The sequence below is a fragment of the Hippoglossus hippoglossus genome, chromosome 23 (assembly GCF_009819705.1).
Source record: "Hippoglossus hippoglossus isolate fHipHip1 chromosome 23, fHipHip1.pri, whole genome shotgun sequence".
NCBI lineage: Eukaryota > Metazoa > Chordata > Actinopteri > Pleuronectiformes > Pleuronectidae > Hippoglossus > Hippoglossus hippoglossus.
In genome coordinates this window covers 16,961,123-16,985,154 of record NC_047173.1, presented here as the reverse complement: position 1 = coordinate 16,985,154, position 24,032 = coordinate 16,961,123, and the positions used below count along the sequence as shown (strand labels likewise).

The 24,032-nt window shown below is 48.6% G+C and overlaps 2 protein-coding genes across 5 annotated transcripts in view; one reads left to right on the top strand and one right to left on the bottom strand.

Moving 5' to 3' along the window:
* The first annotated feature begins 818 nt into the window (after positions 1-818).
* On the top strand, positions 819-21,685 carry LOC117757010 (SLIT-ROBO Rho GTPase-activating protein 1-like). 4 transcript variants are annotated; one of them, XM_034577723.1, is made up of 24 exons: positions 819-931; positions 1,111-1,449; positions 9,183-9,378; positions 9,472-9,526; positions 9,602-9,709; positions 10,964-11,026; positions 11,566-11,763; positions 11,856-11,984; positions 12,134-12,355; positions 12,524-12,625; positions 13,720-13,917; positions 14,011-14,095; positions 14,202-14,229; positions 14,336-14,369; positions 14,472-14,532; positions 14,625-14,702; positions 14,784-14,918; positions 15,715-15,820; positions 16,370-16,594; positions 16,877-16,956; positions 17,341-17,521; positions 18,323-18,454; positions 18,958-19,282; positions 19,428-21,685. In XM_034577723.1, exons 2-24 carry the CDS (start codon positions 1,383-1,385, stop codon positions 19,860-19,862), a joined length of 3,243 nt encoding a protein of 1,080 aa, XP_034433614.1. In that variant the 5' UTR covers positions 819-931; positions 1,111-1,382; the 3' UTR covers positions 19,863-21,685. The 4 variants fall into 4 exon arrangements, with proteins under 4 accessions (XP_034433614.1, XP_034433612.1, XP_034433611.1 ...); XM_034577721.1 differs by having other exon boundaries at positions 18,323-18,463; XM_034577720.1 differs by having other exon boundaries at positions 17,341-17,545.
* Positions 21,603-24,032, bottom strand: part of c23h12orf66 (chromosome 23 C12orf66 homolog) — a 3,562-nt gene continuing 1,132 nt past the window's right edge. The window contains exons 2-3 of the mRNA XM_034577766.1: positions 23,775-24,032; positions 21,603-23,094 (exon numbers count right to left, since the gene is read on the bottom strand). The exon at positions 23,775-24,032 is cut by the window's right edge and continues 31 nt beyond it. Of these exons, the coding sequence (XP_034433657.1) occupies positions 22,275-23,094; positions 23,775-24,032 (1,078 nt within the window). The 3' untranslated portion in view covers positions 21,603-22,274. The remainder of the gene's footprint in view (positions 23,095-23,774) is intronic.

Below are 24,032 nucleotides of genomic sequence, written 5' to 3'. Positions count from 1 at the left end.
CAATCAACTGATTCTTTTACGTATAAAATAGTTTTTAAAAAAACATTGTCATCACTTTTCCCTGAAGCCCAAGTGAACATAGAAAACTGTGAAACTATAAAATATTTAATTCATCTATGTATCTATCGATCAGAAAAGTATTAATAATAACAATAATCATAATTGTATTAATAATAAACCCTCGGGAAGTAACAAAAGTTTTCACCTGTCGAGAATCCATCAGGTGATGTTAGATCCACATTGAACCAGTAGATGGAGACAAATCATCTGAATATCTGAATATATGTGTGTTCAAATCCCTCTACTTTATTATTTTCAGATTACTTTCCCTTCAATACACTATATTTACATATTTTTCACTTTACCCATTTTCCATACGTCTATTCTCTCTTAGGATGTTATTCTTTTTATTCTATATTTCCTCTTTATTTTGCTGTTTGACTGTGACTCGTCTCTTTGGGGCTCGAACAGGTGATCGTGGTCCTGCTCGTGTTTGTTGGGGACGTGTCGCCTCTCGTCTGAATGTTTATACCTGGGACCTCATGCTGGTGTGTTGGCTCAGGGGGGCCGCTGCCTTAGTGCCTATGAGCACTTGTACAAGTCCTGAAGATTAGTGACACAGAGTTTCCTCAGTTTTCCACTTAGTGCTCTTATAAATGTATGTGTGTGTGTGTGTGCGTGTGTGTGTCGTTAGTATAAATTAAAGTTATTAAGTTAAACTTAATTTCCTTTGACGCTCAGTCATTCACTGGTCCCCGCAGCTGTCAGTCACGTGTGTCTCTAGTCCCGCCTCCAGAGCGGACACACCCATTTTCTCACCGGCGGTTTTTTTTTCTTCTTAATTATCTCCGCGTGCACGGAGGTGAGGCTGCTCCGCTTGTGCACGTGCGCGCGCCAGAGGATGTGCAAAGTGGAATACCGACCCTCAGAGGTGTGCGTGTTTGCATGCGTGTGCGTGAGTGTGTGCGTGCGTGGTCCGTTGCATTTCCACCTAGTGGGCGTGTGCCCGGTGCTCCCTCCCTGCAGCCCGGTGCATGTGCGTGCATGCGCGCTGCAGCAGCTCATCCTGCTCCTCATTCATTCACCTCCTCTTTTCTTTTCCTCCCACAGGATGATGAGGTGTGCACGTGTGCGCGGGTCTGCAGCAGCCGTCACGGTCGCGAGTGGGTAATTTCTCAGTGAGCGTGCGTGATTTTGCACGCGCCTCCCCTCCCCTCCCTGCTCCTCCTCAGCGTGGAGGTGCGCGGCCGCTGTGGCTGTGTCGCTGCGGCACTGGATGGATCCAAGCGGGCATGTTCGCCGGTGAAGCCTCGGGCCGTGCACGCGGAAGGAAATAAACATTTGCTGTCTACCTGTCGATCGGTCACGCGCGCTGCGGAGACATGTCCAACTCAAACAAAAGCAAGAAGGACAAAGAAATCCTGGCGGAGTATGAGAGTCAGGTCAAAGGTAAGAGCTGCAGCCAGTGTCACACCCACCCTCTCTCACCTACACGCACACACACACACGCACACACACACACACACACACACACACACACACACACCTGTCTGCCTCATGCACATGTACAGGATCCAGCCCAGGGCGTGTGTGTGTGTGTGTGTGAGTATGTGTGTGTGAGTGTGAGTGTGTGTGTGTGAGTATGTGTGTGTGAGTGTGTGTGTGTGAGTGTGTGTGTGTGTGAGTGTGTGTGTGTGTGTGTGTGAGTATGTGTGTGTGTGTGTGAGTGTGTGTGTGTGAGCTGACACCTCACCATGAGACGTCAGGATTTCTGGGTTCATCCTGAGTGCTGCATGGCGCCTGAGGGGGGAGGATGGGTTTTGTAGGTGTGTGTGTGTGTGTGTGTGTGTGTGTGTTTTGTGTGTGTGTGTGTGTGTGTGTGTGTGTGTGTGTGTGTGAGTGTGAGTTCTGCAGAACCTCTTGATCTATTTCACCCAAATGTGTGTGTGAGTGTGTTTGAGCAGGTTTTACACTCAGACCTGGGGCGAGTGTGTCCTCGTCTTTCTATTGGTATTCCTCTGTGGCTGTGACTGCAGCAGTGTGTGTGTGTGTGTGTGTGTGTGTGTGTGTGTGTGTGTGTGTGTGTGTGTGTGTGTGTGTGTGTGTGTGTGTGTGTGTGTCTCTCTGTGTGTGTGTGTGTGTGTGTGGTCCCTATGGATCACCTGCTGTCCTGCTGCTAAACTGGTGACATATTAAGGTGATGATGATGAAGATGATGACAACATCAGTCCTGAAATAGTGGTTGCCATGACCGTGGGACAACCCTCTCTCCTCCTCCTCCTCCTCCTCCTCCTCTTCCTCCTCCCCTCACCATGGTTACCACCATCCCTGCTTGACGGACCAGTGAAATGACCTTTCGTGAAAACTCTAACGGCCTCGTTCCCTCTGAACCGGCGGCGGTGATGCAGGATTTTGTCGAGCACCTGCTTCTTCACCTGCTGTTCCGCTGACACGGTTCAAAATGTCCGACCTTTAGCTGCGGACACCTGCAGCTGCCATTGGACGCAACCTTCTCTCTTTTTGTGACACCTCACATCCGTCCCCGTCTCTATTTATTCAGCTGTTCCTCGTGCAGCCTTCAGCTCGCTCTCGCCACATGGCTCTTCACACTGTTCACTTGTCACCCACGCCCACGACGCCACCGCCGCCAACGCCGCGGCCATCGCTTTCAGCTTCTGAAAGGAGCCTTTAAATCCACTGTCTCCTCTGAGTGAGGAGGAGGAGACGTGTGTTCGCTCCCCTCTTCCTCTCCTCCTTCCTCTCCTCCTTCCTCTCCTCCTCTCATTCTTCATTTCCCCCGTCAGCGTGACACAAACACACACTTGAACGCACAATGAATCAACGCAGACTTTGAGTGATTAAATTTAATGGAGAGTAGTGGAGAGCATTACAGCCCCCAAATGAGGAGTGTGTTGTTTGTGTTTGTGTGTGTGTTTGTGAGTGTGTGTGTGTGGCCCTTGCTCTGGCGTCCTGCCAGACCCCACTCGGGGATGCCCTGCGTTGTAATGACCGCTCAACATAAAGCCCCCACGCCCCCCCCTCGGCCGCCCCGCCGCTCTCTGCGTCCCTGTCGCCTCCTGCCCAGAGCCAAACGTATAGATCCACTCTTGTAACTATGTGCTTTCCAAGTCTGCCTCCCTGCTCTGGCTCCTGATTGGTCGATGCAGGGAGGTGGTGTGTAATGTATACACAGGAGGTGGCCGCCGCTCTCTCACGAGGAGGTGGGGTCTGCTCGCTGAGGTGAGGGGAGCCTTTTGGAAAGGTGGCGTTATCATTAAGCTCAGTGCTGACGGTACATATTTGTGGGCTTGATAACGCTCTGGTTTAAGTTGCGGCGTGCGTGCGCTGCTCCCTCCTGGTGTGGCGGACTGTCACCTCGCCAGCGTGTGACACCTCCTCTTCCTCACAGAGATGAGAATCATCTTAATGAGAAAATGCAAATGATGAGGGGAGAAGGAGCGAGAGCTGCAGGAGCAGAGGAGAGACAGACGCCAGGCAGAGATGAAGTGTTTCCTGCTGCTGCTGCGGTGGCGTCTGCAGCTCCTGTGTTTTTGCCTGCGTGTGCATGCAGGTGATTAGTGACCTCACATCTGAATACCTGCAGGACGAGAGGCAGATGAACAGGAAGGAGGGATGGAGGGAAGGAGGGATGGAGAGAAGGAGGGAAGGGGGGATGGAGGGAAGGAGAGAAGGGGGGATGGAGGGATGGAGGGTTGGAGGGAAGGAGGGAAGGAGGGATGGAGGGAAGGAGAGAAGGGGGGATGGAGAGAAGGAGGGATGGAGGGAAGGAGAGAAGGGGGGATGGAGGGATGGAGGGTTGGAGGTGCAGGAAAATGAAGTGACTCTTTGCTGAGTAAATGTTCTGAAGCGCCGACTCGAAGGCCGTGAACAGTGTGTGTGTGTGTGTGTGTGTGTGTGTGTGTGTGTGTGTGTGTGTGTGTGTGTGTGTGTGTGTGTGTGTGTGTGTGTGTGTGTGTGTGTGTGTGTGTGTGTGTGTGTGTGTGTGTGTGTGTGTGTGTGTGTGTGTCCCCATTTGTTAATGATGATCCAGCAGTACTTTACCCCTGTGTCCTTGAACCTGGTCGTTATGGTAACGGCCAGCTTCCAAATCTTGTGACATCACAGCAACAAACAGGACGTGAATCAGCGAATAGATGATGTCATATTTTAGATTTACAAACGTTCCTTTTGCAAATGTTTGAATAATCCAGTGAGATTTTAGATTTTTATGTGTTTAAACTAAATAAACAGATCAATAGACTAATATCCAGATACAAAACTTTAGGAATACGTCCGTGTCCCATCTGTTAACATGGTGGAGGCTGGAGCCACCAGAAGCTTCGTCTTCACTTCGGGAGCCGTCCTGTCGTCCATCTTTTCATGATTGATTGATTATTAATTGATTTATTTACAATCTGTGATAGAAACAACTCGTCCTCGCTCGTCTCCAACAACCATAAAACTTCACACTCAGACGAACCCTCTTCTCTAATGAGGGTGAAACACAGTGGAGCTTTAAACGGAGGATAATTAATGAGTCACATGATCAATCAGCAGCTGGAGGGGAACGCTCCCTCGGCAGGATCCTCAGGACGGATGGAGGTCGACCTTCTGACGTTGGCTTCAATTAATTTGACTCTTTACCTTCTTGACTTCATTGATAAACGGTCTCTAAAATGTCATCATGTGTAAAACGTGGATTACAAGTCCAAGGTCGTGTCTTCAAATCGTCTTCTGCGTGATGAACAGTCCAAATGTTTTCAGTCGTAAGTGCAGCAACGAATCTGCTCAACCAGGGAACCAGCGATGAGTCGTTTCATGTTCTTACTTATTGTCTGTGAAGCTGCAGCTCGGTTGTTTGGATCAAGTCGTTTCTCACATTTCACATCTTCTGCAGCTCAGAATGTTTTCAGGTCGGAGCTAATCAAGCTAATTTAATTCATCTTAACCAAAGTAGCTACGACTGTAAACTGTTTGTGTTGTGCCTTCTTTTCGAGTTGAGAACGTTATTATTCCAGCAGATTGTATTTAATTATCATTAGTATTATAATATATTGCTGTTTTCTTGTTGTACCTTTTTGATCTGTGAAGCACTTTGCTCAACCAAGTTGTTTTAAATGTGCTTATAAATAAAGTTGACATTGAAATTATCTGATGACTGATAAAACACAGACTCTAAATTACAATGGCCGACCTGAGAGCTCCCCAATAGTGAAGCCAAAGCGTGTTAATCGCCACCTGCTGGCTGGTTGCAGTATAGGTCGTGATAGGTCCGAGCTATCGTTATCGTCTCTCGCCGCTCTCGTAGTGGCGAGAAGTTCCACCATAATGCTGAGGCAGTGGAGGCCTAACTCCAGGAAACTGTGATGTTTGTTGAATATTTAAAATAAGGACAGATTTGCAGGTGATGCAGGGTCTTTACTTCCTGTGGGAAGTTTAATTTTAAATCTCAATTATGATTTGAAAAAGATCAAACTACATGGGAGGCTGTTTTTAATTTGAAATGAACTCTTCTGTCAGACGAGCACTGACGGACACAGAGATGATCTTTCTACTTTAAATGTTTTTTCCTTTATTTAAACAAATGACAGGATTCTGAAGATGTGATCCAGCTTTGATAAACCACCTCAGACCAGATCTGTGTGCACGTGACAACCATGAATCTCATTTACACGGTGAACATCTGGATTTAACTCAGTGTTGTTGATGTTTAAAGCAGCAAATGTAATGTGATCCAGGATGTTTGTTTGCATCGTCCTCTTCACCGGCTTCGAGCTTTGACCTTCACTGGTGCGTGACCTGAACGCTTTGTCTGCTCCTGTGGAAGCTTCTCAGATGGAATCAGTCCGGAGATTCTCACCAGACAAACGCTTTTTACGCTCGGGGAGTTCTTCCTCCGCCCGGTTCTCTTTCCCTGTGTCAGAGTTTTCGGCTCATTGTGACTGCAGCTCGGATCAAACGGGCCGAGGCTCTTCGTCGTGGGTGTTAGGAGGACACACGAGGAGCTTCCTGAGGCGGAGAGGCGTTTCAGACTTCAAAAGGTGAAAACGCGGCGGATTTCCTCCTTTCACTTCCAATTGACTGTGATCCAAGCAGAGGAGTTTCATTGATATAATCTCAGCCGCTCTGTGGATCTGCTGGAATCCTCGTCCTGCTCTGCAGAGTCAAACCTCGTTCTCTGTCTCCTTCACACGCTGAGCGGCTGTTATTCTCATTAGCAGTTAATCCGATTATGTTCTTGACTAATGGATTTATTGTGGTTTATATATCGACTGAAGGATCCAAATCAAAATACGTTGATGAACAAATTACTCAACTTGTTTTGCTGAGACTTTACTCGAAGTAAAGCTTCGGAGAGATTTTTTTATTTACGATTAAACAAACGTAAAACCAACATTTTAATCCTCAGCTTTAATTTTTTTTTATCCTACAAAATCCCAAAGTACTGTTTTCCCACGAGGCCTCAAACTCACCTTTAGGTTGTTGAAGTTTATTTTACAGTCGTGAGCGAATCACGTGAAGTTATGAATATTTCTGAGACATTTGAGAAAATAATAGGAAATCAGTCTTTAGTTTCCACGTCAACCATCCGGCTTCTTAAACTGGATGTGTCTCATGACGGATGTCGTACAGTCTGATCACAAAACCTCCGACTTGTAACGAGCGTGTTCTCATATTGACAAAATGTTTCACACAGAAAATGAGTGGCAGGTTAATCCAAAACCACAACCACATTCTACAGCTGTGATTCCACGGGAAACTTGTTTTCTCTCCACTGAGGATTTTAACTGAACAAATGATTTAATCTGCGTCTCAGCAGCAGCTCGGTCTCTGCTGAACACTTTATGTAAAGAGGAAGTGAAGTTTAAACATTTACTCTCTTTGATGCAGAGTCTGAAATCCCCACAGACGAATGAACAGATTCACAAGGAAAAGACGTAAAGAGTTCACACAGCTCCACAGAGCGTCGCTCCGTTCACTGCACTGCATCACACACACACTGCTGAGGAGATCTGGTCCGTGAGTTCACTGAGATATTACATCACAGTAAATATCAGGTACGTTTGATGTTAAATAAACGGCAAGAAGACGTCAGACGATGACGTTGAAGCAGTGAAAATGGGTTTAAGAGGAAGAGAGACATTCAATTGAGCTTTCAAATGTAATCGTGTTCAGAAAATGAGAATTAAAGCAAATAAATTCTTAGATCAAATTAGACAAATGACAGTGATGATGTCGTCTGAGTCCTGAAACCAAAAGAACCTGCTGATGTGTGTGGCCCTTTCCACAGACGCCACTCGTTTCTATGACGACTCAGCAGCTCACGATGGAGAAGCTGATCTGAGGCGAAAGAAAGTGTTTCAAATCAGAGACGTGAGATGGCAGCCATTTTAAATTAGTAAGATATCGACAGCGTAACGACACCGAGGACACACACCCACACACACACACACACACACACACACACACACACACACACACACACACACACACACACACTCACACACACACAGTAATAGAGTTTCATAGACTTGTGGGTACCAGAGGCCATGGTAGTTCCGGTAGAAATCTATGAAGTGTGTCCGGCAAACTGTGTGTGCATGTGTGTGTGTGTGTGTGTCTGTGCATGTGTGTGCGTGCGCGTGAGTGAGTGTGTGTGAGATATCGATGCAGCAGATTCGAGCTCTCGTCTTCACCTTCCTCATCACATGGTTCACACACAGTGTGTGGTTGCCAAGACAACAGGTAGTGGAGTGGATAGAGCCCCCGAGGGGATTGGTGTGTCTGTCTTTGTGTGTGTGTGTTTGTGTGTGTGTGTGTGTGTGTGTGTGTGTGTGTGTGAGAGAGAGAGAGAGAGAGAGGTGGAGTTATCATTGTGTATTCTGTGCTCGCTCTCCCCCTCTCTCCCTGCTGCAGATAGATTCGACTCTGAAACAGCACAAGCGCATCCATGCATTACCATGCTGACTGTTGGACTGACTCAAAGAGTGTGTGTGTCTGTGTGTGTCTGTGTGTGTCAGTGTGTGTAGGTGTGTGTGTTAATGCGGTCAGACGATGTCGTCCAAGGTGACTCCTCAGAGAAAAATGGTCAGTTTGTCTTCATCAGCAATTTTTAAAAGAACAGAGAGACGGTGAAAGTGAAGTGAGGAAGAGGAGGAGTGATTTACATACAGAACATTAAAAAGATTTTATATCTCATTGACTATCTCCCACTGTCACGCTCATGGTCCCCGGAGGATGAATCCCACAGACTCTGCTGATCCTCTAGCGCCACCAGGTGGTGGGCATTTGGGCGTTCGGGTACCGTCATTGAACTGATTGGACGCAGCAGAGTAAAGTGTAAGAAGGTTGAGGACACAGGATGTCGCACCTTGTTCAGCTCTATGAGACATTTTGAGATTTGTGAATATGGGCTTTACAGAAACATTTGATTGATTGATTGATTGATTGATTGATTGATTGATTGATTGATTGAAGGAAGGTGGACGGACTTCAGAGGGTGTGGTCATCTGTAGACGTTCTCGCAGCCAATCACGTCGTCTGAAACTTCTGAGCCAATGACGGCATCGGAGGGAAACAGCTCAACAAATAGGAAGAGGTTGAGAAAATGACTCAACTTGATTTTGAACATCAGGAAACATTTGCCTCGGGACTTTTATGATCTCAGTCAAAACAGCCTGATGTTCATTTAGTAAATTACACTTAATTTACCCATAAAGCTTTGTAAACATTGGGGGGATGTTGATCTGCGTTTGCTCCAAATATTTAGTTTGCTCTCATCGGTTAAATCCCCAGGAAGCTCCCACCTGTGCAGAGTGCGTCCTGTGCTGGTTCCACACACACACACACACGGGCAAAGCGAATTTCAAGGTCAGGAAGATGCTGAAAGGTCAAAGCGCTGGTTGTTACTACACCGCCATGAAAAATGGGGCCTGTGAGCTTTTCTGTTTTTTTCACTGCATGACAACAAGAAGATGATGGAACCAAATAAAAGCAATGACCGATTATCTGACGCGTCTGTTGGGGTGAAATGAAAAATCAATAGACGTCATACATCACGAGGCAGAAAGACGAACGCACAATAAGCACAGTCGCCTTCGAAAGCGTATTCTAGTAATTCTGCTGCAGTGGATCAAACGAACAACATCCGCGTGTCCCTTTGTGTGTCTGTGTGTGTGTAGATGTGCGGACGCAGTTGGTGGAGCAGCAGCGTTGCCTGGAGCAGCAGACAGAGATGCGGGTCCAGCTGCTTCAGGACCTGCAGGACTTCTTCAGGAAAAAGTCAGAGATCGAGACGGAATATTCCCGAAACCTGGAGAAGCTCGCCGAGCGGTTCATGGCGAAGACACGCAGCACGAAAGATCATCAGCAATACAAGTAGGACTCTGTGTGTGTGTGTCTGTGTGTGTTGATCTTGTGTGTGTTTGTGCCTTTGCCCCTAAATGATCCATTGCTCCATCTCTCTTTCAGAAAAGACCAGAATCTGCTTTCTCCGGTCAACTGCTGGTACCTGCTGCTGAACCAGGTTTGTTTCTGCTTTCGACTCTTTCACAACGAGACCCTGAGACGTTCCTCACTCCGTTTTTTCCTTTTTCTCCAGGTGAGGAGAGAGAGTAAGGACCACGCCACGCTCAGCGACCTCTACCTGAACAACGTCATCACGCGCCTCACTCACATCAGCGAGGACTCGGCCCGCCTGCTGAAGAGGGTGAGCAGAGAGACGCTGTTTATCCAAAGATTCGTCTGTCATCGTCCTGCTGACTCAAATACTCACTACGCCTTCTTTTTACTTTTACTCGTGATACTTGAACTTCATTTCCCTGCGATGAGCTCAACGACTCCATGAAGCAGCTGCAGCTGTTTTCATATTGTTTCCACGTCTCGTTCTGATCTAAGAATCCGTTTGCAGCCACTTTACGTGACGGACCTGAGCACTTCTCCCTCCGCCGGGTGTCAGAGTGGAGGAACACCGGCGATCCATCAGGACGGCCCAGCGGCTGCACATAAATAAATGGACCTGACCACACACACAAACAAATTAATTCATAAATGAAACGAGGAAATGAAGCCGCGTTCCGCTGCCTGCGCTCGGAACGAATTTCACTCTCATGCATTAAACAGCCGAGCGGTCTGCAGGAAGGAGTTATGTGGCAGCCCGGTGCCACATTAATATTACATTATGCCAAAATGACTGAGGAATTCCAGGATGAATGAATCCCACAGCGCCTGCAGAGGAAACATCAGCTGAGCCCGTCGCCATGGTCACGCAGTCGTCCGCCTCCCTTCCTGTTGTTGGTTTTCTGAGGGGATGCGGCGCCGTGACGGGGTCGTCCTGTTTATAGCTGCCGGCCGCCGCTGCACTTTAGTCAACATGAATAAAAGAGGAGCCGGAAGATGAATAATGAACACGTGGAGCTAAAGTTGGAGGCGGTGCCGCGCGTGCACGTGTGTTTAATTTGCTAAACTGTGAGGAGGCTCAGCGAAGCTCAGGGGAATACGGCCTTTACTTTGCATTAGAATCATCTCTTCTACTTAAAGACGCTGTTCGAAGGAGCAGAGCGCTGGTGGAAAGTAAAGTGCATTTACTCAAGTGCTTCACTTAATCATTATACTATGATTTATACCATGATACTTCCTTTAACCGGATATAATCAATTATGTGATGGTGGAGATGAGCCTGCAGAGCTCAGTGTTCATCTGTGTGACTGTAAATACAAAATGGACGACGTGACAGATTCTGAAAGTGAAGTTAAAATAATGATCTTTACAATGTGATGGAGATGATTTTACCGTGTGTGTGTGTGTGTGTGTGTGTGTGTGTGTGTGTGTGTGTGTGTGTGTGTGTGTGTGTGTGTGTGTGTGTGTGTGTGTGTGTGTGTGTGTGTGTGTGTGTGTGTGTGTGTGTGTGTGTGTGTGTGTGTGTGTGTATTCACATTATGTTTCTCCTCCTTGTGTCTTTCAGAGCAAAGAGATCATCTTTCAGCTTCAGGAAGATCTCATGAAGCTCCTGAACGAGCTTTACACCGTAAGTATCTGCTTTTAAAGCAGAAACGCAGCAAATCAGTGTCGGCATCAAATATCTAAATTCAAAAGTCTACTGACCTGCAGAAAGAGAGAAAGAAAACCTTCCTGCAGGATTTGTTCAAAAAAACAGGCTCAGATGTCCTCATATCCAGTTTTTAAAAACGCTACAGACAGAATTCACATCCTATCTGCAGGGTTTCCTCTGGGTGCTTTAATAAAAAACATTGGCAGATGAGAGTTGATTTTTGGCGACTTTTTGTTTTCATCCACAACACGACACTGTTCTCCAGAGAAAAAATGTCTGTGAACGTCTGTTCATGTGCGACTTTATTTTTCATAGCTGTTAAAATCCTCTGCAGGAGAAAATGTCAGATCTGTGGTCGTCATGTGTCGAGTTTAACCTTAAAAGCTTCTTGTCCAAACACTGGAAATCAGATTAGTCTGGACCTGGTGACCTTGATGAATAGAAACCGTGGATCCAGACTGAGCTGGAATCCTGTTCTGCAGTTATTTGTGTTAATGCGAGCTGCTGTTGCCTAGGTGATGAAGACCTACCACATGTACCACTCGGAGACGGTGAACGCGGAGACCAAGCTGCGGGAGGCGGAGCGTCAGGAGGGCCGCGTGAAGGGCGTGACGGCGACGAGCGGAGGGGTGGAGCCTGTGTTCGGCCTGCGGATAGAGGAGCGCCACCAGAGACGCAACGCCGCACGCAAGATGGAGAAGATGAGAGAGAAGGTGCGAGATCGGTTCCATCAACCGCGTGACACGTGTTCTGTTAATGTGCTGCTGCAGCGATGGATCATGTCTTCTGGTTCTTTCTCCATCAGAGGAAGGCAAAGTACTCGGAGAACAAGCTGAAGGCTCTTAAAGCGAGGAACGAGTACCTGCTGACTCTGGAGGCCACTAACGCCTCCGTGTTCAAGTATTACATCCACGACCTGCCGGACATCATAGACGTGAGTGGACGTTCACTGATGATCTGCTCAGGCTGTCGGCTCTAGAAAAGTGAAGCCAAGGCGTCTCCATCGCCCTCTGTCATATATCTACTGAATATGTTTATATTATATATGAACTTCTACTCTTCCCTCCACCCCCCTGCACCCAGTGTTGTGACCTAGGGTACCACTCCAGTCTGAGTCGGGCCCTGAAGACCTACCTATCAGCCGAGCTGAGCCTTGAGGCCTCCAGGAGGGCGGGGCTGGAGGTGCTGGAGGGCGCCGTCGAGGGCCTGGACCCCGCCCGCGACCGGCAGCGTCTGCTGGGCCTCTACCCCACCGCCTTCTGCCCCCCGCAGCGCTTCAGCTTCCAGGCCCACATGGGAGACGCAGTCAGTACACCCAGTTTGTAAAAACATCTGGACGATTAAGTTTCATTTATTAAGATTTTTGTGATTTGCATTTTATTTTGTTTCACTGAAACGCTCAGATTGTTACAGAAAGTCTCCGAACAGTTTAATTTACTCTGACCGTCTCGTTGTCGTCTCACTTCCTGTCAGGTGACCCAGATCGCCTCCCAGCCTCAGGTCCAGGCCGAGCTCTCCCTCCGTCTCACTCAGCTCCAGACCCGCCTGGCGTCGCTGAAGATCGAGAATGAAGAGGTGAGACGCACGATCCGTGTGGAGGGGGGGGGAACCTGGACATGTTGCCAGTCCGTCACACAAAAATATAACAACACAAAATGTACAGATGCACTAATATAGTGAGAGAGCGTCCTGCCTCTGTCCGTTCAGCTTCTGTAACTCTGTCCTCTAGTTATTGAGATATTTTACTCTGCAGCTTAAAGCTTCTCTCATGATGAATTCAAATGTTTTTTTTATAGTTATTAGTGATTCATACGCTTTTTAATGAGGTGATAATGGAACAGATGTTGCCTCCAAAAATAACCCGGGACCATCTGAAGGCGACGAGCTGCTGCGGCCTCCTGTCAGCAGCCGACCACTCAGCTCGAAGGGCAGAGAACCGCTGAAGGAGTCCGGATCAATGAGCTGCATCTGCACGTGTCAGCAGCGCACACGCACAGACACACACACACACACACACGCACAGACACACACACACACACACACACACACACACACACACACACACACACACGCACAGACACACACACACACACACACACACACAGACACACACACACACACGTAAACACGCCCTGATTATTGCACACAAACATTTTTATAGCTGATATCTTTACCAATCTCACGAGCGCACTGTGCCTGTGTCGTACACACACAACGTGGAGCTCGAGCGCTCACACTCTTCATCAAACATTTAGGAAAAATGAAACGCCACCGTGAAACAATTACAAATCCATAATTCATATCTCGTGATCCGTGAAGCCGCAGTGAAGGAAATCATTTCAGTTTTTGGTTCACAGAGTCGACACAGGAGCAGCAGAGAACACAAGTTAGACCCAGTGATGGGAAAATAGGTTGATGTGCAGCTCAGGACCTTTTTATCAAACCTAAAGTTTCTGAGTGATACAAAGTGAAAGCGTTTCTTGTCCATGACTCCTGCAGCGGTGGATGTTTGAGAGTTCTGGATGTGACGTTCAGGCTGAGACCAGATCTTTATCGATCATAATGATGTTTAAACTTGGAGGAGTTACCACAAAGTGACACAAAACTGTTTAAAAATAAATAGCAAAGTGAAATTCTTCCTTTTTTGACTCCGTTGTCTCCCCCCCCAGGTGAAGAAGACCTGGGGTGCGACCCTGACGACGCTGCAGGACGTGACGGTGCTGGACAACTACGACGTCTCCCAGAGCTTCACCCACAGCCCGTCCTCCGAGTCGGTGAAGTCCAGCGTGTCGGACGGTTACTTGAACAAGCCGAGCCTGGCCAAGAGACGGGCCAATCATCAGGAGACGGAGCTCTTCTACTTCAACGTGAGAGCAGCAACAAATTCCAGAAGACTTAAAGAGTCGAAACAGCAGAACACACACTGAACCTAACGTCTGTTTTTATTCTTCAATCCTCAGAAGTTCCGCGAGTATCTGGAAGGAAGTAATCTCATTTCCAAACTCCAGGCCAAACACGACATCCTGAAGAAAGCTTTAGCAGAAGGTGAGACCAACACCGACTGTCTCACACAATCATCATCATCATCATCATCATCATCATCATCATCTGTGACCTTTAAAACTCCTCCTGTCTTTTTCTCCCCCTGCAGGTTATAAATCTGATCTGCTAACTACCAGGTGAAGCCTCATTTCACGCCTTCTCCTCACGTTAATGATAACTCTTATTTCCCATCATGCAACTTCACTGTGAAACTAAGACTCTCTCTCTTTTCTTCTGTTACAGTCGTGGGCGGAAGAACTCTCACAGCAAACACCAGGTAGAGCGACTCCCTCACTTTACACAATCCAGGAGTTAAACTGAAGCAGAATCCGAATGAAATGAAGAAATAAACAGTGACTAACACTAGTTGTGTTTCTAGGACTCAACCAAAGCCATACCCCTGCTGGTGGAGAGCTGCATCCGCTACATCAATCTACACGGTGAGTTTTAATCATTTACATATTGATATATATATATTGTTTTTTCTAGTAGCTTCACCAGCTACTCAAGTACTGAAGGTTGTTCCCAACAGGCCTCCAGCATCAGGGCATATTCCGGGTGTCAGGATCTCAGGTGGAGGTCAACGATATCAAGAACTCCTTCGAAAGAGGTGAGAGGTCACCTGAAGGTCACACGTTCAGCAGCCTCGTGTGGTTAAGCTCCCGGTTGACCTGCTCTGTCTCTCGCTCAGGTAATGACCCGCTGATCGACGAGGAGAGCAACCATGACATCAACTCTGTGGCCGGAGTGTTGAAGCTCTACTTCAGGGGTCTGGAGAACCCGCTGTTCCCCAAGGAAAGATTCAACGACCTCATCTCCTGCGTCCGTGAGTACACTCGTCTTTTTACTGCTGCTGTGCGAGACACTGGAGACTTGAGCTGCTTTCAGACCTGCACTGAACTCTGGGTATTCTCCTGAGATTCTCCAGAGGGGCAGTTTGTGAGAACGAAGTCTGTTGCTCTGGATATTTTACTTCTTCCTGCCAGTCCCGTAGTAAAATGAGAAAACAACGGGACATGTTGATGTTTCTGAAACTGGAAGAACACAAACATCTCAGGATGAAGAAGAGGAGCCGTACACGACGAAGACGTCAACTTGGAAAGACGAGGAGGTTCCAGATCTTCTGGTGCTGAGGGCCGACGCCGGTGTGGATGAGCTGTAAACAACAACACTGATCTTTCCACAGAGTTTATACGTCATGTCCGGCCTCCTGCTGCTCTCCAGGCTCCGCCCCTCGCCTGGATGTTCCCCACATGTTCCTGTTGGTGTGAACGAGTCGGACCCGACAACCTGCTGCTGCTTCTTCACAAACACCAACTACACAGAATGTCAGGAGCAAATCTTCCAGAGTTGATGAGTCTGAAAACAGCTTTTCTGTGATGTGACCTGGAGAATTTACTTCCATCTGCACATGAGCTGCTGTGGAGCTCAGAGCGACTCTCTCTCTCTCTCTCCGTCTTCAGCTCACACACTCGCTTCCCCTCTCACTTCCTTTGTCTTTGCGTCTCATTATTGTCCCTTTGTCTTTCTGAAACTCATCCCCTCCTCAGCAGAGATACGGAGCCGGCGGCTGCTCTCCCTGCGGCGCCGTGGAGTCTGACTGTGTTTTTCTTCTGCTGCAGGAATAGAAAACCTCTACGAGAGAGCGCAGTGCGTCCGCAAGATCCTGCTGGGCGTCCCGAGGGCGACTCTGGTGGTGATGCGTTATCTGTTCGCCTTCCTCAACCAGTGAGTATCCGCTCACACACAACCAGCCACTTCACGGTTAATGACAATCACTCATTTCTTTCCATTTTCCCAGAGTTTCCCACGTGGCGTTAAAGCCGATGATGGGTGGAAGAGGCCGTAAAGCTGTTTTACTATGAAGGGGCGAAGGTTTGCTCACTTACAACAAGTGGAGATGATAAAACTGAGCTTGTTAAAACTCTGCAGCCTCTCGGATGAAAACAGGAGGAGAGATCAGTTGGGAAGGAGGCGTGAGGTGTGATTTGCAGGTGTGAAGCATCAGCTGAATTTATTGATGCGTTTATTAGCAAGGCCACGAGGTGCGCTCAGCGTCAGTGTGGTGCAGCCGGGAGCCGCGCTGTCAGCGGGAGGGAGGATCTTTTTATTTCCATTGATACTTCACTTCCTGTGGGAGCTGGAAACAACAACATCCTGGAAACACAACCACAGGCACTGAATGAAGATTTAAAAGCAACAGTTTAATATCCAAACGCCGATGAGCTGTGAGGAGATGTGAGAACACTCTAACTGTTGATTTCCCCTTCCCCCCAGTCTTTCCCAGTACAGCGATGAGAACATGATGGATGCTGGGAACCTGGCCATCGTGTTTGGCCCCACCCTCCTGCCCACGCCGGACACGCTGGACCAGGTGGCGTGTCAGGCGCACGTGAACGAGGTCGTCAAAACGGTCATCCTGCACCACGACAACATCTTCCCCGACACCAAGGACCTGCCCGGGCCGGTGTACGAGAAGTGCATGACTGGAGACCAGTACTGGTGAGACCCGCAGACCAGTTCACTCACACGCTTTTATATTCAGTTATTAGTGTATTAACCAAAATGTCTGCTCCTGTTACATCTGAAACTAAACTCCTCACATTCTGCTGAAGACATTTCATTAACAGTCTCTGATCTCAGCAGCGCCTCCTCCTCCTCCTCCTCCTCCTCCTCCTCCCCCTCCTCCTCCTCCTCCTCCTCCTCCTCCCCCCCTTTGTTTCCACGCTGAATGAATGAATGAAGGAATGAACAGAATCTCTCTCTTCTCCCTCCCCCCCCCAGCGAGAGTCCATTCAGCGAGCCGGGAGCGCTGGAGGAGGCCGAGCCCGACGCCGGCACCGAGACCCAGACCAGCGACGAGGGTACGTCTGACCCTTGACCTTCACACAATCGCCCACGCTCTCCCATCCCGCTGTCTCCTGGTGGAGAGAGGTTGCCAAGGCAACTGCAGCCATGGAGACACACACCCCCAACCACCACCACTCTCTCTCCCTGCCTCGCTCCCTCAGTGCCTTCTTCCTTCCCCCCCCCCTCTCCTCCTCTCTCCTCTCTCCTCTCCTCTCGCCATCTGATTTACCAGAATGGACTTTATTTGACGCCCTCCTCTGATTGGTCGGGCCGTGGGAGGAACAAAGCCCTCAGAGACAGCTGATTGACAGGTTCAGGTTCACCTCTATTTTCACGTCCCCCTTATCTTTTATCATCCCCCCCCCCCCCCCCCTCTCTCTCTCTCTCTCTCCCGGCAGAGGGCGAGGGCGTGGAGGCGGTGGCGAGGTTCGACTACGTGGGCCGCTCGGGCCGCGAGCTCTCCTTCAAGAAGGGAGCGTCCCTGCAGCTCTTCCAGCGAGCGTCACATGACTGGTGGGAGGGGCGACTCAACGGAAACCACGGCCTGGTGCCTCATCAGTACATCGTGCTGAAGGACAGGCGAGTGCACGGCCGCGGCGATTTGTACGGAAATACCTTTAATACATTTTCACTAAAGATCCTTTTAATGACACTGTGTGAAAGTATATAAATTAAACAATAATAAATGTTTAAACTTTTTTACCCACACGTTGAAATTATTGATTATTTTTCTGCCCAGTTTTTGTTTTATTTTACACTGAAGTTCTATTGGAATTAAAACAGAAAATCAATACAAAGATTTTAATAAATCATCGACTGTAAACAAAGATGGACGACGTGACGGCTCCCAAAATTGAAGCCAAAACGTCTTGATCTCCCCCTGGTGGTCGGCCGCAGTATAGGTCATAAGCCCGGCCTCCTCCATGTTAGCAGATGGGACATTGATGAAATAAAAGTACACGTTAAATACATTTTTCTCAAAGATGGATTCCGCCTCCTTTGTGTGTTTCTGATGCATTTTAAAATGTCGTCATCGGAGAATTCGGTCTTATCGCTTGGTGTCGCCGTTATCTCTCTGTCACTGAAGCCCAATGAATCATGGGATACGTTTTGCTCTGTGTGTAAATTGTGTTTTCACCATGAAACCAGATTCTCGGCTTCTTCTCAGCGTTAGTGGCTCACTCTGCTCAGTGACGGATCTGTGAGGACTTGATTTCCCTGCTCGACTTCACGTCCTGTTGATTAACAGACTTATTGGACTGAAGGAGTCACTAACCACAAGCTATCGATCATTTAATTGATGGTCGGAGTCTCGTGTTGCTTCAGCTCCTCTTGTCTCCACTCGTCTTGAATTCCGAGCGTCTTCTCTTTCGCCCTCAGGGCCGACGCCATGTCCGACACGCTCAGTCAGAAGGCGGACAGCGACGGCGGCAGCAGCAGCACCGACGACAAGAGGTCCAGGAGCGAGCTGAGCTCCCCCACCGACATCCGACCTCCTGAGACCTATAACAGGTCTGTGATGTAAGACACCTTCCGTTGAACACGTCCGCCATCTTGTTCTCTCACCTCTAAAAATACCTGAGAATTTCATCAGGCGGCTCTCGAAGCTGTTTCTCATGTGACTCGCTTCCTCGTCAGCATCGTCCCCGACAACGCACGTCTGAGGATCTGAGTGTAGAGAACTAAGTGTCAACAGGCTCCATTTAAAGTCCTGCATTCAAACAAGTGTTCTGGTTATTATTAGTAATAGTAGTCAAATGTACTCAAGGTTTCAAATTTAAAGGTTTTATATAGAAAACTCATAAATTCTTCGTCTTCATCATCGTCCTCTTCATCGTTTTCCTTTTTTTCTCGTTCACCTCATTAATCCTGAGTCTTTCTGTCATTATTAATTAATATGCAGATTCTTTTCTTGATTAATCGTTTGATTTATTTATTATATTCTTTTTAATTATTAGATCATTTCATTGTTTCTCGGCTCATGATCTCATGATGTCTGCTCGTCCTGATCTCAGTCACAGGAGGAAGCGAACCGACGGTTTGTTCCGACGTCCGCTCGGCCGCTCCAACGACAACCACGGGAACATGGAGCGCAGCTCTCCGCCCGTGACGGGTCACTTCAGTCCCAGGGAGCTGCTGCTGGGGCGGGGTCAGGGCTTGACCCCGCCCCTCGACAGCCCAGAGCGCCGCCGCCGCTCTGCCGCTGTGACCATGACCGTGAGCCGACATGATTCGCTGAGAAGACCTGAGGACACGCCCATCCGGCGCTCGAGCAGCGGGCAACATGGCTTCAGTGACTCCCATCGAAGCAGAGCACTGGACCCTGACACACTGGCACAGGTACACACACACACACACACACACACACACACACACACACACACCATCATCATTAAAGATCAACTTTAAGCTGCGTCAATCATTTTTTTATTATTTAATTTTCTGAGGCTGCACCAAAATAAAATCGTCCTCGCTCCCCCTGCAGGACATCGAGGAGACGGTGACGGTGGCGCTGGGCGAGCTGCGGCACCTGGAGCGTCAGGGCTGCCGGCCGGCGCCCGACGTGGTGCTGGACACTCTGGAGCAGATGAAGAACGGCCCCATCAACACCTGCTCCTCCGAGTCTCCCAGCCCCCACAGCACCCCCAGCACCCCCGGCACACCTGGGACCCCCGGGACCCCCGGCACCCCGAGCCCCCTCAGTCCTCTGAGCCCCATGAGCCCGCTCCCCGGGCCCCCGCCTGGACCCCCCAGACCAGCCAACCCCTCCCCTGACACCATGGGCTCCTTCAAACCCGTGGCAGCCGCCCGAATGGGGGCTCCGCTGAGGCCCCCCGCCCTGAGGCCCAAGCCCATAGTCCCACCTAAGAGCAGCACCCCCCCTCTGCCCCCACCTCTGGACAAATCCTGCACCATGTGAGCCAAACCAGGCCGATAAGAGGCCGAATCAGGCCTACCCGGGCCAAAACTGGGCCAGAAGAGGAGATCAGGGTACTGCTTAATGTTTATAATCAACATGAGGGTAGAAAGGGTAGAAAGAAGAGAGGGTTTTAATGTAGTAATAAAATATAATATATGAGCTATGATATGATATGCCATGATATTTCTGTGTTGTCAGGTTGGTGTGTACTCTCTAGGTGTGTAGGAGTTTACTTTCTCCATGTATTGAAGCATTTATCAAAGGTTAGCTAAAGGAAGGAGCGTCCGAGGCCAGGGAGACGTGGGGGGTGTAGTCCAGCTCCAGTAAAATGTAGTTTCAGTGACGTGAATGTTGGCTGTGCTGTCATGACGATGAAGATGAAGAGCTGCTCTCTTTCTTTAACAAAAAAAAAACCTAACTATCCTGATTGGCTGCTGCATCTGTAGCGGGGGGGCTGATGGGTCGGAGGACGAGGACGAGGACGCGGCGGAGTGAAGCGACACTGGTTCAACGACGTCCGCCTGACGTCTGATTCTTATTTTTTTATGTTGCGACTCGGTTCAGCTGCTACGCTCACTTTCACCTCAAACCACGAAAACGCCTCTTGAGGTCGTCAGTGACACCAAACTCACGTAACTTCGCCAAACGTCCAGATATTTAATGAATGTTTCCTGTATTTAACGACTGTTCAGCCATTTAATGAATGTTCAGAGAGCTGCTGCGGCGACTCACCAAACTTTTTTAAAACAGCCTTCTTATGTTTCTCGGAGGGGAAGAAGAAAAAAAAGCCCACGCCCGGACCCGAGCTTCAAACAGGGTGATGGTCGACTGGTGGAGGTTGGACTGAGCTTTTCTGGGACGGGGGTGGTTGTGTGGTGTTATTCTCGTTTGTGTGTCTGTGTGTGTGTGTGTCTGTGTGTGTGTGCGTGTGTGTATGTGAGTCCTGCTTGCCTGCCCTTGTTCTGCTCCCTTGTTAAGTGCAGAAGCACTAGAATAGTGATAGACGATAGATAATTCATGCCTGCCCTGAGTGCCAGAACACGCAAGTGCAAGTTTGGAAAACGAGTGCAAAGAAGCATGCCACTTCCTGTGTGTGTTTGTGTGTTTGTGTGTGTGTGTGTGTGTGTGTGTCCAAACAATGGTTTACCTGCTTGTTAGACTAAAGTCACTAGTTAACCTTAAATTCACAATAAGCTAACAGGGTGGGGCTCCGTGTGTAAACGCCCAAAACAACACTTGAACAGCACACTGAATGTGGCCTCCAACCGGGCTGGTGATTCACATGAGACGTGACGTGTGTGTGTGTGCGTGCGCGTGTGTGTGAGTGTGTGTATGTGAAAGTGCCTTTTTTTTTTAATCCTTGTCTTTTTTGGGGAGTTGAATCCACTCACGCATGTCCTGAACCAAGAGCAGCAGCACTCCGAATGAAATAATCATTAAAGTGTTTAGTAGATTTACTGAATTATGACTTCTAGCATTAACCCATTGTGACATTGCACTTTGATGTATAGGGTCGTGTACTTGGCATGTAGCATCATCACATGTTGGTGCATTTTAACTCGACGCCGGGAGGTTTCTCTGAATGTGTTTGATAATTAAGGAAATGGTTTTTGTCCGTTAGTGTTGCTGTATTTGAAACCCCGAGCTTCCTAGAGACGAGCTCATATAGCCAAATGGATTGTATCGACGTGTTGTATTTATATTATAAATAAAAGCTGAACAAATTAGCATTCAAGTCCATCAACTGAACGAAACCTTTATTTAAACGAAACGTCGCTGAATGTTTTGTTCCAACGCTCAATAAACCTCCAGTGTGTTCTGTACGCTAGTGGCTCCTTTTTGTCATCATACAAACACGTGTGTACTTCCTGCATCGTTTATTCTGTCAAATATGTTTTCATATCAGCAAACTACTGACAAGGCTCTTCTATATATATTTATATCTTCTAATCTGATTCCTTACACAAGATAAAACAAGTTCAACATACAGATTGATATTTGAACAGTGTCAGTCTGAATGATAAATCACCTGATCTACACAATACTTTAATTTTCATGTTGATTAAGTAATAAATCTTGAATATTTCAGGTTCAGATATTCAGTCGTCACAAAAACTTTATTTAACATGTGAATAGAAGCTTTTAAAACTGAGAAATAAACATGTTAAAACAGTCGTTGGTGCAAAATGATTAAAATCATTGAGAAATTTAAAATAAAGTTCTGACAACAAACTGTCCGGATCTGAGGGAGAAAACAAAATGTCTTTGGTCTGAAAAAGTTTTGGCAAAAAATGAGATTCAAATCAACAAGAAGATTTTAAATCAAAGTGCATCGATATTATTATTATTATTTGGGCAGGTTTCATTTTAGTTAATCGTCTTTTCCGACTTCCTGTGGCGTCCGCGCGGCGCTCAGCCCTTGGAGCCGGGCTTCAGGATGCTGAAGGGTTTCGAGTTCCGCAGCGAGCTTGAGATTTCCTGCAGGAAGGCGGCGATGTGCAGATCCTTCTCCGTCTTCCTGCCGTCGAAGATGACGACCAGAGTGAAGTGCGGCTCGGGCCGCGTCAGGTAGTACGTGCTCAGGACTTTATCGTCGTAGAAGTGCACCACCTTGTCCAGAGTGTTGAGCTCGGCGGCGCGGTCTCCCATCATCATGATGACGTTGGGCCAGTGCGTGAGCGGCCGCTCTCCCGTCGGCAGGGACACCACGGCGGGGAACTGCTCCACGCCCTTCGGGGCTTCCCGGTACGAGTGCGGGTGGTGGTAGCCGTGGCCCTGGAAGCTTTCTGAGCCACGGTTGTCAAACACCAGCGACACGTTGCTGGCATCGTGTTTGCGGATGAAGGTGCAGATCTTGCCGTGGTAATCTGGCGCGGTGCGGGCCGTCAGGGCTCTCATGTCAGCGGACGCCGTCTGCCGGCTCAGGGCTTCGTGGAAGTAGAAGCTGAACTTTGCGAGGAGCACCGCCTGGAAGCGCTGCAGCCACACGTACAGGTGCGGCGGCTGCACGGCCTTCTGGGACTGGCCTCCGAACAGATGTTTGCGCGTCTCTTTCTGCCGCTGGAAGAGTTGACCCCAGGCCGTGAGCTTGGTGTTGGCGCCGTGGAGACTGAGCAGGGCCGGCAGGAAGTGCCACTCCGACACCTGAGCCTGGCAGCGCAGCAACTGGGTCACGACGTCCACCTCCGTCTGGAAGCCCTCCTCCACACGGCCCAGGATGGGGTGATGGAACCTGGAGGAAGAGGAGGAAGAGGAGGATGGTCGTTAAACAAGAAAACAGAAGTGAAGACAGAAGCCGGCCTCATTTGTTGTGACCTGAAAACAGTCGTCTCTTTGCTGCCTCTGCATACACACACACTGATGGGAGCCTTCACCCTCCAGTGCACACAGTTAAATTAGTGATGTGTCACAGTTCGACCTGCTGCAGCTCAAACAGCAGCAGCAGCAGCAGCAGCAGCTCCTCCTCCTCCTCCTGCTCCTCCTCCTCCTCCTCCTCCAACGAGCACTTTGTGTTCCTGCTAAAGCTGCAAGCCTCGGATTCACTGACACGTCTCTGGGGAAAAGTTGGACTTTGCCGGATGAAGCAGAAACTTTTCCTCCTCTAACCTCAAACTGTCACTCGCTCTGTTACTTTCTTTGTGTTTTTTTTAATGCAAACTGAACCGGGGGGGGGGGGGGATGATCACAGTGTTTAAGTCCAGAGTTAAAAATACAAAAGCAAGTATTAACACTCATTGTGTACGATTGATTCCTAAGTTCATAACCTCAATGTTTATCTGCAGGAAGATGCATTAACTTCTGAACAGATTCACACAGCGAATCAATGTAGTGAAGAGAAAGTCAAATATTTCCATCTGAGGTACAAGTACAGGCCCTGAGTAGAAAGTACTTCTCTGTGGTAGAGTTACCCACTTGGAGCTGTATTTGTGCAGCACGGCCTCCAGCGTGGTGACCAGCTCGTCGGAGTTGATGCTCTTCTGGCTGCCCAGCGAGTGCATCTTCTCGTACAGGTCGGCCATCTCCATGCGCGCCTGGGTGAAGTGGCAGAGCTGCTCCGACAGGTGCGACAGCAGGTCCTCCAGGTAGGAGGTGGAGCTGGGCTGGCTGTGACGCCCCATGGTCACCACCTTCCTCAGCTCGTTGTAGAGGGAGGTGTAGATGGTGCGGATG